General features: G+C 57.7%; 5 protein-coding genes across 5 annotated transcripts; 2 read left to right on the forward strand and 3 right to left on the reverse strand.

The window, feature by feature from the left end:
- Positions 1-752: 752 nt before the first annotated feature.
- Positions 753-3200, reverse strand: K452DRAFT_304361 (uncharacterized protein; the record flags this gene model as incomplete). The annotated part of the gene is made up of 2 exons (XM_033542811.1): positions 753-2381; positions 2433-3200. The coding sequence occupies 2 exons, from the start codon at positions 3198-3200 to the stop codon at positions 753-755; spliced, it is 2397 nt and encodes a 798-aa protein (XP_033403259.1).
- Positions 3201-3687: 487 nt separating this feature from the next.
- K452DRAFT_241102 (uncharacterized protein) lies at positions 3688-6657 on the forward strand. Its single transcript, XM_033537810.1, has 2 exons — positions 3688-5004; positions 5065-6657. Exons 1-2 carry the CDS (start codon positions 3823-3825, stop codon positions 6370-6372), a joined length of 2490 nt encoding a protein of 829 aa, XP_033403260.1. The 5' UTR covers positions 3688-3822; the 3' UTR covers positions 6373-6657.
- Positions 6658-7074: 417 nt separating this feature from the next.
- On the reverse strand, positions 7075-8510 carry K452DRAFT_8863 (uncharacterized protein). Its single transcript, XM_033547275.1, has 3 exons — positions 8158-8510; positions 7515-7914; positions 7075-7408 (listed from the first exon to the last, which is right to left on the reverse strand). Exons 1-2 carry the CDS (start codon positions 8390-8392, stop codon positions 7526-7528), a joined length of 624 nt encoding a protein of 207 aa, XP_033403261.1. The 5' UTR covers positions 8393-8510; the 3' UTR covers positions 7075-7408; positions 7515-7525.
- A 2262-nt stretch (positions 8511-10772) lies between these two features.
- On the forward strand, positions 10773-11396 carry K452DRAFT_304364 (uncharacterized protein; the record flags this gene model as incomplete). Its single annotated transcript, XM_033542812.1, has 1 exon — positions 10773-11396. One exon carries the CDS (start codon positions 10773-10775, stop codon positions 11394-11396), a length of 624 nt encoding a protein of 207 aa, XP_033403262.1.
- A 185-nt stretch (positions 11397-11581) lies between these two features.
- K452DRAFT_293951 (uncharacterized protein) lies at positions 11582-13173 on the reverse strand (the record flags this gene model as incomplete). The annotated part of the gene is made up of 3 exons (XM_033541642.1): positions 11582-12220; positions 12278-13057; positions 13114-13173. The coding sequence occupies 3 exons, from the start codon at positions 13171-13173 to the stop codon at positions 11582-11584; spliced, it is 1479 nt and encodes a 492-aa protein (XP_033403263.1).
- Positions 13174-13386: the final 213 nt, after the last annotated feature.

Consider the following 13386-nt stretch of genomic DNA (forward strand, 5'->3'; position numbering starts at 1 on the left):
ATGTGTGTTAGGTTGTTTTGATACACATATTCGGGCACACATCTCTTTCTCCCTCTCCCTCCTGAATGATCAAACCCCAAACCCAAGCACAAACCCAATGACTCCACCACCACCACCACCACCACCACCACAGCCACAGCCACAGCAGCCACACCAAACACCCCGCCTCTCTTCCAATCCGGGCCAGCCGTATTCCGAGCCCGACTCCGACCATGGACCTCGATCGCCGGCACACCGAGCTTCCGGGCTTCCCGCTGCGTCCGAGGGTCCTGTTCCGCTTCGTCACGCCAGCTGTGTGCTTCGTGTGTGCTTGTGGGTTTGTGGCATGTATGGTGTTGCGTGCGTATGTTGAGTATGTATAATGTACTTTGTCTACATAAATGCGTAGTCTGCCTACATAGTAGCCTGCATACGTACATACATACATGCGTACAGATCGTAGTCGTATCGAATCGTGTCGAATCGTGTCTTGTCCTGTGCTTTTCGTGACGTTTCGTTTCGTGACTTTGGTTGTGTGTGTGTGTTTGGTGTGGTTGTGCACTTCTTCTTGCTTGCTCGCTCGCTCGCTGTTGTTGTTGGCTTGTTGTTGACGTTTGTTGACCTTGACCTTGACCTTGACCTTGATACTCACCCTCCCTACCCATCAACCCTACCCAAACAACCGAACAAAACGAACACAACCAAACGAACCATACCAACCCAAAACACCCATCCACAACCCCCACCACCACAAGGGAAAGGAAAGAAAACAACTACAGCTTCCCCGCCCCAACAGCCTCATCATACGAGTCCACAGAGTCGTCACTCGCGCGCCTGACCCTTGCTCCCGCCCCCGTCGAACTCCCCTGTTGAGCGGACGACGCAAGCGCGGACCCGCCCCCCGGCGCCGCGCCCGGAATCCTCACATCGCCAGGCGCAGCAAACAGTCCTCCACCCGTAAGGCTGCGGCTATGGCTATGGCCGCGACTATGGCCCCCACCGGCACCGCTCGCACTCCCAACTCCAACTCCACTGCCCACGCTGTCCCTATACCCGCCATACCCGCCCGCAACGCCATATCCGCCCCCGCTGCCGCCGCTATCGCGGTACGAGCGCCCGCCCATCGCGCTCGCGGGCTGCACTGCCGGCCGGCCCGTGAGTTCCCAGTCGTCGTCCTCGTCGAAGGAGTCGTAGGTCGGGGGGCTCGGGGGCCCGTCATACAGCTCCTCGCTCTCTTCCTGGCCGAGGTAGCTATCGCCCTTGACGAGGCCCATGCGCTCTTCCTCCGTGTTGTCTGCTGCTGAGCCACCGCCGGCGCCGCCCTTCTTGCCGCTGCCGCCCGCGCCGTGGAAGCTCAGCGCGCTGCGCGCCGTGCCCGGCCGTATCGACGAGTGCGTCGACCCTGCCCCGTCTGTGCTGTCCGGCCGCCGGAACACGTTCTGGAAGCTGAACTGGCGCTTCTGGGGCGGCGAGGCGAGGGAGGCCCCGCCCGAGGCGTGCGGCGGCGGCGTGGGTGGGGCGGAGCTGTCTGCGCCCGCGCGGTCCGCCCACTGCAGGTGCGGTGGCCGGTACGTCGTGTCTTCGCCGGGGGAGGAGGCGCGGTTGGGCAGGCGCAGCCCCGACGGCAGGCCGTAGACGTGCTCCGAGGGCGGGCCGTTCGGGTCCGTTGCAAAGTCGTGCGCGAAGATTGGTGGCAGAATCGGCGGACCGCTGGCTTTGGTCGCGCCGCTGCTGCCCATGCTCTCCAGCGGTACTGGGTGCGTGCTTGAATGCTGTGGCAGGCTGCTGTGCCCGTGATTCCGTTTGCGGCGCCGCGATAGCCGGCTAAAGAACCCGGGGTGCACGTCGTCGGCGCTGTCGGCGTCGCTGTCGCTGTCCGAAGGCATATGCGACATGCCCAAGGGCGGATGCAGCGTCTTGCGGCGCTGGATGGAGCCGGCGCTGTTGCCGGGCGCGTGGACTGTCCGTCTCCGGCGTAGACCATCCCACTCGACGGACTCGTTCTCCCCGATTGGCTCCAGCGACTCGGAATGCAAGGTCTTGACCTCGGCGGCCTCGCGGCGCTGGCGGGCCGCGCTGAAGGAGCGCAGCAGTGAGGCGCCGCCGCGCAGCGTGTCGGCGCGCGGCTCGTACTCGGGCTCTTCTTGCTCGGCGACGGTGCGGACCTGGTCGAGGTCGCCGCTGAAGACGGCCGAGTCGGGCACGTCTTTTGCGGACTTGGAAAGTTGCAGGAGCACGACGCCCGAGCAGATCTGCAGGAAACCCATTACGACGGTGATGATGGTGGTTGCGCCGCCTGCGAAGCCTTGGAAGAGGATGGCCGAGGTCACAATGGTGGCGGAGGTGAAGAAGACATAGTAGGTGGGCGTGACGAGGGCGGCATTAAAAAGGTTGAGGGCTTTCTGCGAGTTTGTTAGGTGGTGGTTTTATCTCATTCAGACGCCATGACTTACGTTGAGATAGATAATCTCCGTTAGTAGGGTTGAAACGACAAAAACGAGCAGGACATAGAGAAACCACTGGTTAAACTGCGGAGTACCGCTGATCTGGGCAACAATGGCGGCTCCCAGGCCCTGGGTCGCGACGACGCTCAGTCCGCCAATCATGCTGCAGATGCTGATATAGACCATCATCGTCTTCTTGCCCCAGCGCGGCGCAACCCAGAGCGCGACGAAAAGACAGGCGAGGATAATGACGCCGGCATAGGAGAGGAAGCCCGGGGTAATGACCAGCTTCTTCATGTCCTGGATGGTCGCGACGGACGACTGCTCGGGCGCATTCACGGCAATAACCACTGAGCCGACGATACAGTTGAAGCAGCCAATCTTGCCCACGAAGCTCAGGCGCTCCTTGAGGAAGATGGCGGACAGAATGGCCGTCACGACGACCGAAAGCGCGCCCATGGGCGTGACCAGAATGGCGTCGACAAAGGCGTAAGCGACAAAGTTGCAGATCTCGCCGACGATCATGAGCGTCATGCCCGTCCACCACATCCAGTTGCGCAAGTATCCATAGCCCTCGCCCGCCGCTTCGTTGTACTTTTCGTTGGCCCGCAGCAGGCCCTTCTTCTTCAACACAAACGACACGCCAATGAACAGGCCGCTGGTTATGGCCAGGATGATGCCCACCACCTTGTAGTACGTGGGCCGGCCGCTGCTCTTCTCCTCGGCGCGCGCGTACAGCGCATGGCTGCTCAGCAGGACGTCACCGACGACGTCCATGGGTGGTGTGGTGGTTCGGGGGTTCGGTTCGCTTCCGAAGTGAGCCGCGGGGATAAGGTACTTTTAGGTCGGAGGCTCGGTGGAGATGCAAGGCTGGCGTGCACACATGAAGTAGCAAACAGGCAGTATGTAGTAGCGGAGCGGGAAACGGGTTGTTTGTTTCTAGTATAACCGTGGCGGCGGCATGGAACGGCCGCGGAGGAGAGAGGTTGGAGGGAGGAGGAGGAGAGTAAGTCTATACAGTCGATCGCAGGTGTTGTTCAGGGAGGAGAGAGCACGGGAGGGGGGGAAGACAGTGTGTCCAGCAGCTACTCGGCTGGCTGGCGGGCGCTGGGCTGCGTGGCGCAGCGAAGGTGGTGACGGGCACGGGAGCTGGCTGGTGGGACGAGAATGGCGCCCAAAAACGGATACGAGAAGAATAGTTTCAAGTAAAAGTAAGTAGTAGAGTGTACAAGAGGGAAAAAGAGGCCAGACAACAAGCACGCGTCAAGTCAGCGCAGTACCAGCCTTGGGCGCCTGCACCGACTGGGCGTTGAGCTTGCCTGCGCGCGCGTTCCCTGCCACCTTCTGCAGCAGCGCCCATCGCCTCGACGACTCGCCAGATTGCAATCCACCTCACCACATGGCGGCGCTCCACCCCCGCGATGGCCACGCCGCCCAACAAGCCAATCATGACATCTACAAGGCCAGTTCCGTCGCCGACATCCAGGCCACCCTCCAGCACCTGAACCGCCAAGAAGCCTCCGTCACCGCCCGCCTCAACACCCTCATCGCCTCGCAGGAGGGCCTCTCGCGCGAACTCGGCCGCCTCGACCTGCTGCGCGCCCACCTGGGCTCGCAGGTCGTCAACACTCGCGCCATCAGCAATGGCATGCTCTCCGATGCCGCCGCGACGGCCAATCGCATCTCGACGGCGGTCAAGCGCCTGGACAACGAGCAGTCGAACGTCAAGGCGACGCTCGAGGTGGTGGAGCAGGTCGCCGAGCTCAAGGCCTGCGTGCTGGGCGTGACGGGCTCGATGGGCGCGCCGCAGGACTGGGAGACGGCGGCCAGCTACCTCAGCCGCGCGTCGGCCATCCCCGCCGATGTGGTCAACGGCAGCTTCGCCGAGGAAAACGTCCCCACGGCCGAGGTGCCCGACCCGCCCCGCGTGACGCTGGAGAACGCTGCCGAGTCGCTGTGCGGGCTATTCCTGCGCGAGTTTGAAAAGGCCGCCAAGGACGGCGACGGCGGAGGCGTCACCCGCTTCTTCAAGCTGTTTCCCCTGATCGGCCGCTCTGATGTCGGCCTGGATGCCTACGGCCGCTACGTCTGTCACGGCGTGTCGTCGCGGGCTCGCGCGAACCTCAACCCGGCGGGCGGCGCGCAGGCCAAGGACGGCTTCTTCTACGCCAATGCCTTGACGAAGCTGTTTGAGCACATTGCGCAGATTGTGGGTGGGCACGAGCCGCTCGTCGAGCGCCACTACGGCGCGGGGCAGATGGGCAAGGTCATAGAGCGTCTCCAGATGGAGGCGGATGTCCAGGGAGGCATAATCCTCGACACCTGGCGGGATGAGCGGAACATCGACAGGAAGTTGACAGATATCAAATCCTATGCGTTTTCCTTTCTTGTCCAGAGCTTTCTCCCCGCTCCTCCTGGCGGGACGCCGCGCTCGGCGTCCCCGGCCAGGCGTGATGGCTTGCCGCGAGCAAGCGAGGACGAGGGTGTAGATATGAAAGAAGTAGACAGCCTGCTCGGCGAGACTGCAGTCATGCTTGGGCGCTGGTCGTTGTACACCAGGTTCCTCGCCTCCAAGACCGCTGTAAGTCTTCTTTTCCAATTGGCAAAGTTGCCCCCGCTCATCGCGCATAACCTTGTATAGCCCCTCGAACCCGAGCTGCTGCCCGGGCAGGAAGAGCCTCCGCTCACGATGCCCGAGTTCCTGGCTACCAGCAACCTGGCGAAGAAGGTGACGGGGTCGCTGCTCGAGCCCTTCAACATCATGACGACGTTCTTCTTCCGGCGGTCGGTGGAGAAGGCCTTCCAGCTGGACGAGGCGCCGACGGGCCTGACGCTGAACCCCAACAAGCCGCTGGGCTCCAGCCCGCCGTTCGTGACCTCCGCCGTCGACGACGTCATGTACATTGTCAACCAGGTGCTGCAGCGCGCGCTGGCGACGTCGCAGCGCGGCGTCGTGTCCAGCGTGGTGCCGACCATTGGGCGCGTGCTGGGCTCCGACTTTGTCGGCATGATCCAGCGCAAGATGCGCGACGACGTGTATCCCAAAGCCGCGATCGCGGGCGCGCTGCCCCCGGAAGACAAAATCATAGCGTTCACGGTGCTGCTCAACAACCTCGACGTCGCGACCGACTACATCAAGCGCATCGTCGCCTCGCACGCAGGCACCTCGCCCGCGGACGCGAACTCCGTCGCCTCCCCCACAACCACCGCTCCCCCCGCGCCCCCCGCCCACCAGCTCAGCGACCTCTTCCCCTTCGGGCACGACGCCACCTTCGTCGCCAACGCCCTCAAGACAATGGAACACGGCATCGAAGCCAAAACCTCCGAACTCATCGCCGACGGCACGAGCGTCGCCTTCCACCAAGTCCTCAAACCACGCATCCGGCCCATCCTCGCCGACGCCTTCCGCGACATCGACTACGCGCTGCCAGCTGACATCCTAGCGCAATACGCCGCGCAGCTGGAGACGGCCGACGCGCCGGACAACCCCGCGGGCGAGGCCGCCAACGCCGCCGACGACGCCGTGCGCCGCCGCTTCGAACGCGCCTGGGGCGCCCTCACCCGCCCGCTCAAACGCATCCTCACGCCCCGCAACTTCGACCGCCTCCTCGCGGCCGGCGTCGCCTACCTCGCGCGCGCCCTCGAAAAGCGCATCTGGGCGTGCTACGGCCGCGTCAGCGAACTCGGCGCCGTGCGCCTCGAGCGCGACGTCGCGGGCGTCGTGGGCGCGGCCGTCGCCCTCGGCGGCCGCTACGCGCTGCGCGACGCGTTTGCCCGCTGCACGCAGCTGGTCCTCGTCGCGGGCATGGAGGACGAGGAGTGGGACGAGGTGGAGCGCGAGGCCCAGGAGGGCGTGCTCGGCGCCCAGGGCGGCGTCGTGTGGGTTGTGGATCGCGCGGAGCGGCAGCGGGCGAGGGCGATTGTGCGGGGGAGGGGGGCCGGCGCTTGATCATTCATTGGTGGTTAGGTGGTTGGTGTAGCTCCGCTAGGTGTCTCTCGAATCTTCTTACGACGTCTGTATCGCTGTTGCCGCTGCTTCTTGGTAATGGATGTGGATGATGATGATGATGATGATGATGATGATGATGATAACATGGGCGTGGCACTTCACGCAGTCTGTAAAAGTTCTTGATTGGCTATGGATTGTGCCTTGCATGTTTTCATAGCCAGTGTATCCACCACTACTTGTTTGTTGCCCGGATGCCATGCAGTAGGCATACAATGAGAGCGCTACTGAACAAACAATAAAGCCACTCTTCCAATCTCATCGCCATACCGCCGAGTCTCCCTTGCGCTGGTTCTCCACCCAAAAACGATCGCTGGAATAGAATGCCCTGATTCTAACAAAAGGACCGAAAAAACCGCAGGGTCCTGTGGTTACGTGCTTATTTGGTGAGAGTTGGAAGGGTCGCCTATACTGATGTTGAGAATGGAGGTCGTTGAGAAATAATGAAAGAAAAAAAGTCAATGCAAGCGTACAACGAACATTGTCCAGAAAGAAAGATAAAACCAAAGACATCGACTACGCCTCTTCGACAGTCACATCGCTAGTGGGTGAGCTGACGCGAAGTGTCCGCGTCTGAGCCAACACACTCATATAACGAATCTCCTCGTTGACCTGGTCAACCAGAGCATAGATGCCGACTTCGGCGAAGGCTTCAGGCGTCAACGAGGCTTCCTGCCACCTTTGACGAACTTGCCTGCACCATATCGGGACCTCGTCTTCCATCTCCATGACCAGCTTGATAGCCACGTCCATAGCCTGAATTGTCCAGTGCGCGTTACCGCAGCAGTGCCATTTGAGCAGCAGGTCGTCAGTGAAGGCCTCGACGGAGTCATAGTTGGAACGCACGCAGTTGTCGTACTCAATCTTCAGCCGCATGCCGTAGAGCATGTTGTCCGGCTCTAACAGCGTGTGCAGCAGGTTCCAGACGTCGGCTGACGTGTTGTCTTCACTGATGCGGGTGATGACTCGACCCCGAAGTCTGTTGCTCAGCTGCCGGATCAGCCATGCCTTGGCCTGGTCGTCGGTCTCGACGCATTGATGATGTCCCGCTGCGTCGGTGGTGGGATTGGGATATACTACATTACCTAAAAGGTAGTCACTCATGCCTCTGGTTGGCGGCATCCAGGACGTTGTACTTCCACATATGCCACTGGCACTGGTACTCAAGCCTTTCGATCGGACGCACGTTCCCCTCTTCAACATTTTGCCGGGTGGTTGTGGAGGGTTCTGGTGCAGGAGAAGCACGTTCCGGAGAAGCTGGTCGTGGTGGAGTTGCAGGTGGAGGCTTGTTGGTATTGGTAGACTCGTCAGTGTCCGTCCGCTCTTCCGCAACTACCTTGGCCATTTCTCTCATGCTTCTTTCAGTTCTGCCGTCATTGGTCTCGTCTGAAGTGTGTACCGAACCGGTGGAAGCTATGGACGAATCATGGCCAGAGCGTTTCGAATCGTCGTCCTCGAGATGCTGTTCCGGACTTTCATCTTGCACTGAAGACATAGGTACCGTTAATGAGAGTTTCTTGCCGTTATTCCTATCCCTAAGCCATGCGAAGAACATGATAGACTCGTTCGGGTCGGGCCACACGGCCGCAACGTTCCTTTGTAGAGTATAGACAGAATGATAATAAATATGTCTCCAGAAATCCGCAAATTTTTCTTCAAAGTGAGGTGTCGGATCTCCCTCATACGCCAGATGCGGAACTACTGTGTAAAGGTTCTTAGTTGCCCTACCTTTACCCGTACTCAAAGTCCATGCGAAGAATTTGTTTTGGACGCGTCTGTCGGGCCACCTTATTTCAGCCCCTTTGCGAATGTAATTCCCAAGTAACGCATGCCACTCTAGACGGTAAAACTCAAAAAATTCCTCATTTGCTGGGACCTTTTTATTGATTGGTTCCGACTGTTGGTTTTCATCATTGTCATTGTCTTGGCCGGTTGTATTGCCTGTAGCGATATTTGAAGCCATTCCGCCGAGTGACCGCTTGTAAATGATAAAGGGGGAGTGAAGATGGTTTTGACAAAGCTTGCTGTCCGGTTTGCGGTTGAGTTGGCGTTTTTTTGGGATGAAGCGTCGGGCTAGTAAGGCTGAACTGGATGTGAGGTGGTTGAAGAGAGAAGTCATGGTAGCTGCGAAGATGATAAGGCAGCTGAGCTGACTAAGCCGCTTGCGTCGACAAACTGTTGTGGAAAGAAGTGATGCCTTACCGTCGCTGCTCTTTTCAGATACCGAATATCTAAACAATCACAACAAGAACTAAATTCCAGACCCTTGGCAAGTCCAGCTCTTGTGGCTGAGCAGAAAAACATGGGGGTGTTCCTCTACAATGAGAAACGATCAAAACAGGCGTCATGTCTCTTCCTTGACGATCTATACTCTAATTCAAATGCTCAGAATGCGAGAGTTACGGAGTTTGAACTCAAACCCGAAGCCGTATCGCCCTTCTTCCCTAGTAGAACAACCGGCCAGGAGCCTCGCTTTCGAGGATTATTCCGACATACTACAAATCAAAGTAGAACCTCTTGGAAAACCTTGCTATGTAGATCCCAAGGATCGCTTTGACTGGAAAGGATATCTCTCCAAAAGCGCAAACGAGGCCGTACATAGAGCAAATCTTTGTCAATGATGTGCGGACCTCAACCTGGACCAGGTTTTCGAACAACTCGACCTCAATCCAAGCACAATGGAAGAGCCTTCATTTTGTATTGACTTGTCCACGACTGAACAAGCATGTCCCTTCTGCAATCTCTTCCTTTGCGCGCAAAAGCTCCATAGGATTGAGTTTATATGTGTGCAACTGCCTGTTGACCTGGACATACATATTCGCAAAGCCGCTGTAAAAAGTTTTATCCTGGAGATCTTCGGCAACTAACTGGAGTTAAAGGTTATAGGAAAGTACCAGTTCCGCAAGTTACCAGTTCGGGAAAGACGGCCTTTGGACCCTCCGGCTATCAATATGAGTATCCTAAGAAAGAAGATCTGTTGCTGCATGAAGAGCTATAAAGACACCTGCAATTCGAAAGGAAAAATACCAGTCAGTGGTCTTCAACTTATCAACTGCAAGACTCGAGAGATCGGACTTGCTGCTGAAAACCCCGAATACATGGCGTTGAGCTATGTCTAGGGTTTATCCGTACCTGCCGGTGTCTAAAACCCTGTGGAAAATATCATTTCAAACACACTGCCTGTATCACTTGGAAAGTCTATCAAGGACGCTATGAAAGTAACTCTGGATCTGAACTACACATATTTATGGATCGACAGATACTATAAAAATCAAAGCGACCCCAACAAACTCACGCAAACCAGACAAATGAATAGGGTTTTCCAAAATGCTGACAGTATAATATTTGCCGATTCGAAGAGGACCGCACGAGTGGAATCGCGGGAGTTAAATAAACTATAAGAAAGAGACAGCCATGCTATAGGGTTGGAAACTCTATTTTCAACTTCTTCTGGAAGCCACAAGTATGGCAAAGTTGACTTAGATGGTGACTGGTGAATGAATCCGGTGACTGTACGCAACCCACCACTTCTGTGTTAAGTTCGGTAGAGGGCGGTAAACATCTGAGAAAATATGGTGATTGAGCATATCGGATGCATCTGCTATTAAATCATATCGTCTATGATGTACAGTAGAGTATAGGTACATAGACAATTACTGAAAGTATTAGATAGGATGGGCATACCGTTTTTAACCTTAAAATGCCCACCATCCTTGCCAAAGCTCTTCTCCACAGCATAAGCTACGCAGGCATAGCCAGCCACTGGTCTCTTTTTGCTCCATTCTCGTGGACTTCATTCTGGTCAGCTAGGTCAAGGACCTGTCGTCATCCCCCTTTTCACCCTCACTTCCCATAAAACACCCCTTGCCTACCCAGCCCGCGTCGTGCCCTCGGGACATTCTTATCACCATTTACGCAGCTCTTCAGGTAAACAGAACCAGGGACGAGAAGCCTTGCAGCCCACAACAAGCAAACAGCAACCGCCGAAGCAGCCGCCAACGTAGAAAACACCGAGAACTACTCACACAAGGTCAATCCCCCAGCGTTACTTACACAACCCCATCGTCCCGTCAAGAAGTTGAAGAAGTGAGGTTGCAGCGCGGGAAGACTAACGGAGCGGGCAGCCCCGCCCTTCCGCCCGCCTGAACCGTGCGAGTTGCGTCACTCAAAAACACCTCAACCTTCGTCGCATCGCATCGCATCGCAGTGCAAACCATCCATCGCGTTCCATTCATCCCGCGCCCCAGTTGATGCTGCGACGGCTTTTCCCGCGCACCCGCCCACCACTCGCAAAACCACGACAAGCGCCGTCCCCACGCACCCAGCAGCGCAGTACGCTCGCCATGTCCGCGCCCACCCAAACCCCGCGCGTCACGCGCGTCACGCCCCTCAACAACGACGCCTCGAAATGGATCCACCTTGAGCAAATCCACTACGAAGACCAAACGGGCGCGCCGCGCGTCTGGGAAGTCGCGTCCCGCCGCACGCGCGGCAGCGCCGGCGTCGACGCCGTCGCTATCGGCAATGTTCTGCTGCACCCGCGCAAGCCCGCCTCCACCCTCCTCGTCCTGCAGTACCGGCCCCCGCTCGACGCGTACACGGTCGAGTGGCCCGCGGGGCTGATTGATGCGGCGGAGACGCCCGAGCAGGCGGCTCTGCGCGAGCTTAAGGAGGAGACCGGCTATGAGGGCCGCGTTGTTAGTGTTAGTCCCACGCTGGCGAGTGATCCGGGTATGACGAGCGCGAATATGCAGGTTGCGATGGTGGAGGTCAAGTTGGGTGAGGAAGAGGAGCTGCCTGAGCAGAGTCTCGACGAGGGCGAGTATATCCAGCGCGTTGTTGTGCCTTTGAGCGAGTTGTATGAGCGCTTGGTTGCGTATTCGAAGGAGGAGAAGACGGTGGTTTCGGCGAAGTTGTTCCATTGGGCTGCTGGGCTGCAGTTCGCGAGGGAGAACAAATATGTTTGAGCGGGACTGAGACGATGCATGATGGGGTGAAGAAGACAAGACAGAAAGAGTATAGAGGGCAGGGTGCTTAGAGGTACATCTCGTAAGCTGTTTTGTATCCATACTGTTTATACCCCTTCTACGCCACGTCTCAGTTTTGTTTCTTCAGAAGACCAGAGCCTCCAGAACGTCCCAGGATCGTTCTCTCAAAAGTCCTTCCTCAACCACAACGACTGCGTATTGCACCACTCCTTCAATCCTCTAACGCCCCACTCCATGCCAAGCCCCGACCACTTGTGTCCGCCGAAGGGAACATTCGGTGAAACATCAAAATGCGAGTTCACCCATACGCTCCCCGCCTCCAGTTTCCTGGCAACGCGATGCGCGCGCTGGATATCCTTACTCCAGACCGACGCTCCCAAGCCCATCTTCGTATCGTTCGCGCGATGAACGACATCTTCTTCGTCCTCCCACTTCAGCAGCGGCACAATTGGCCCAAACGGCTCCTCGGTCACGATACGTGAGTCGTCAGGCGGATTGTCAATAATGGCGGGCTCGATGAAGTAGCCACCAGAGTGGTGCTCCGGCCCCGCATCTACGCCGCCGAGCGCGGCTGTCCAGCCTTCTTTCGCGATGCTCGCGTACATGTCCTGCACTTTGGCGAACTGCATGCTGTTCTGGATGGGGCCACAGAAGACTTCAGGGTCCGAGCCAGGACCAGTGCGAAGGTTCCTCGTGAACGCGACGAGGGCGTCGCGGAAGCTCTCGTAGATGGATGCGTGGACGTAAATACGCTTGACGAGCATGCAAACCTGGCCGGTACTTAGGAAGGCCAGTATCGCGATCTAGGGACCTGCGTTAGCGATGTGTATTGAGCCTTCGGATAACGAGCAGCAAAAAACCTTGGGAACCACTTTGTCAAGGTCAACGTCTGGGTATATGATCGCGGCGTCGTTGCCACCGAGCTCGAGTGTCACTCTCTTGAGCGTCCGACTGCAGCTCTCCATGACCTTCTTCCCCGTAAAGGTGGATCCAGTAAAGCTGATCTTGTCGATGCCTGGGTGCTCCGTGATCATGGGGCCCAGGTCATCATCGCCGCTCAGGACCTGCAAGACGCCTGGAGGGAAGACCTTCGCGCCCAGCTCACCGAGCTTCAAGTCCGTGTACGGCGTGAACGGTGACGGCTTTATGATGATCGTATTTCCAGCAAGCAATGCCGGTCCCAGTTTACCCACGCAAAGAAGGAGTGGCCAATTCCAGGGAACGATGGCGGCCGCAACGCCGATGGGGGGATATCGCACGATGGTGGTGCGCTCGTCGGTGTCTTCGAGTACCTCTTCCGGGAGCTGCAGCTTTGCCGTCTCACGGAGATGGTTGACGGCTAAGCTGACCTCGATGTTCGCCGTGGTGATGGCCTTGCCCGATTCAAGCACAACCATGTGCGTGATCTCGTGCTTGTTGACCTCAATAGCGTCGGCGAATGCGCGCAACTTCGCAGCACGCTCTTCCCATGGCGTCGCGGCCCATGGAGGGAATGCAGCCCTGGCGTGCTTGACGGCAGCATCAAGGTCGGCTTTCGTCGAGACGGGCACTTCGGCAAGGGTCCCTTGTGTCGCGGGGTCAATGCTGTGACGCGTCGTGGCGGTTGAGCTCAGCTCGTTGTTGATGGTGTTGTAGAACTTCTGTACGAGCTATCAGTGTGATGTTGCAACGCTGTGCCGGGCACGTGGTTGCTTACCGTGAACTCTATCTTGTAGCTTGCATCGCCATTGGCGGATCTCTCTTCCGTGGATGGCATGGTTACAGTGGCAGTGTTCGGGAAGGATTACTTGAGCTTTAAAAATTTCCCGAATTGATGCTGAGACGACAGCGAACGTTGACACAAACGAAAGGCGGTTTTCTCGCGGACAAAGGCGCCCTTAAGTAGAAAGTGGGGGAAGGCAGGTACGACAGGCACTAAACGCAGGGCATCAAACTAGGGAAGCTGTGATACATGAAATACAGGGTTATC

This window comes from Aplosporella prunicola (genome assembly GCF_010093885.1).
Source record: "Aplosporella prunicola CBS 121167 unplaced genomic scaffold K452scaffold_1, whole genome shotgun sequence".
Lineage (NCBI taxonomy): Eukaryota > Fungi > Ascomycota > Dothideomycetes > Botryosphaeriales > Aplosporellaceae > Aplosporella > Aplosporella prunicola.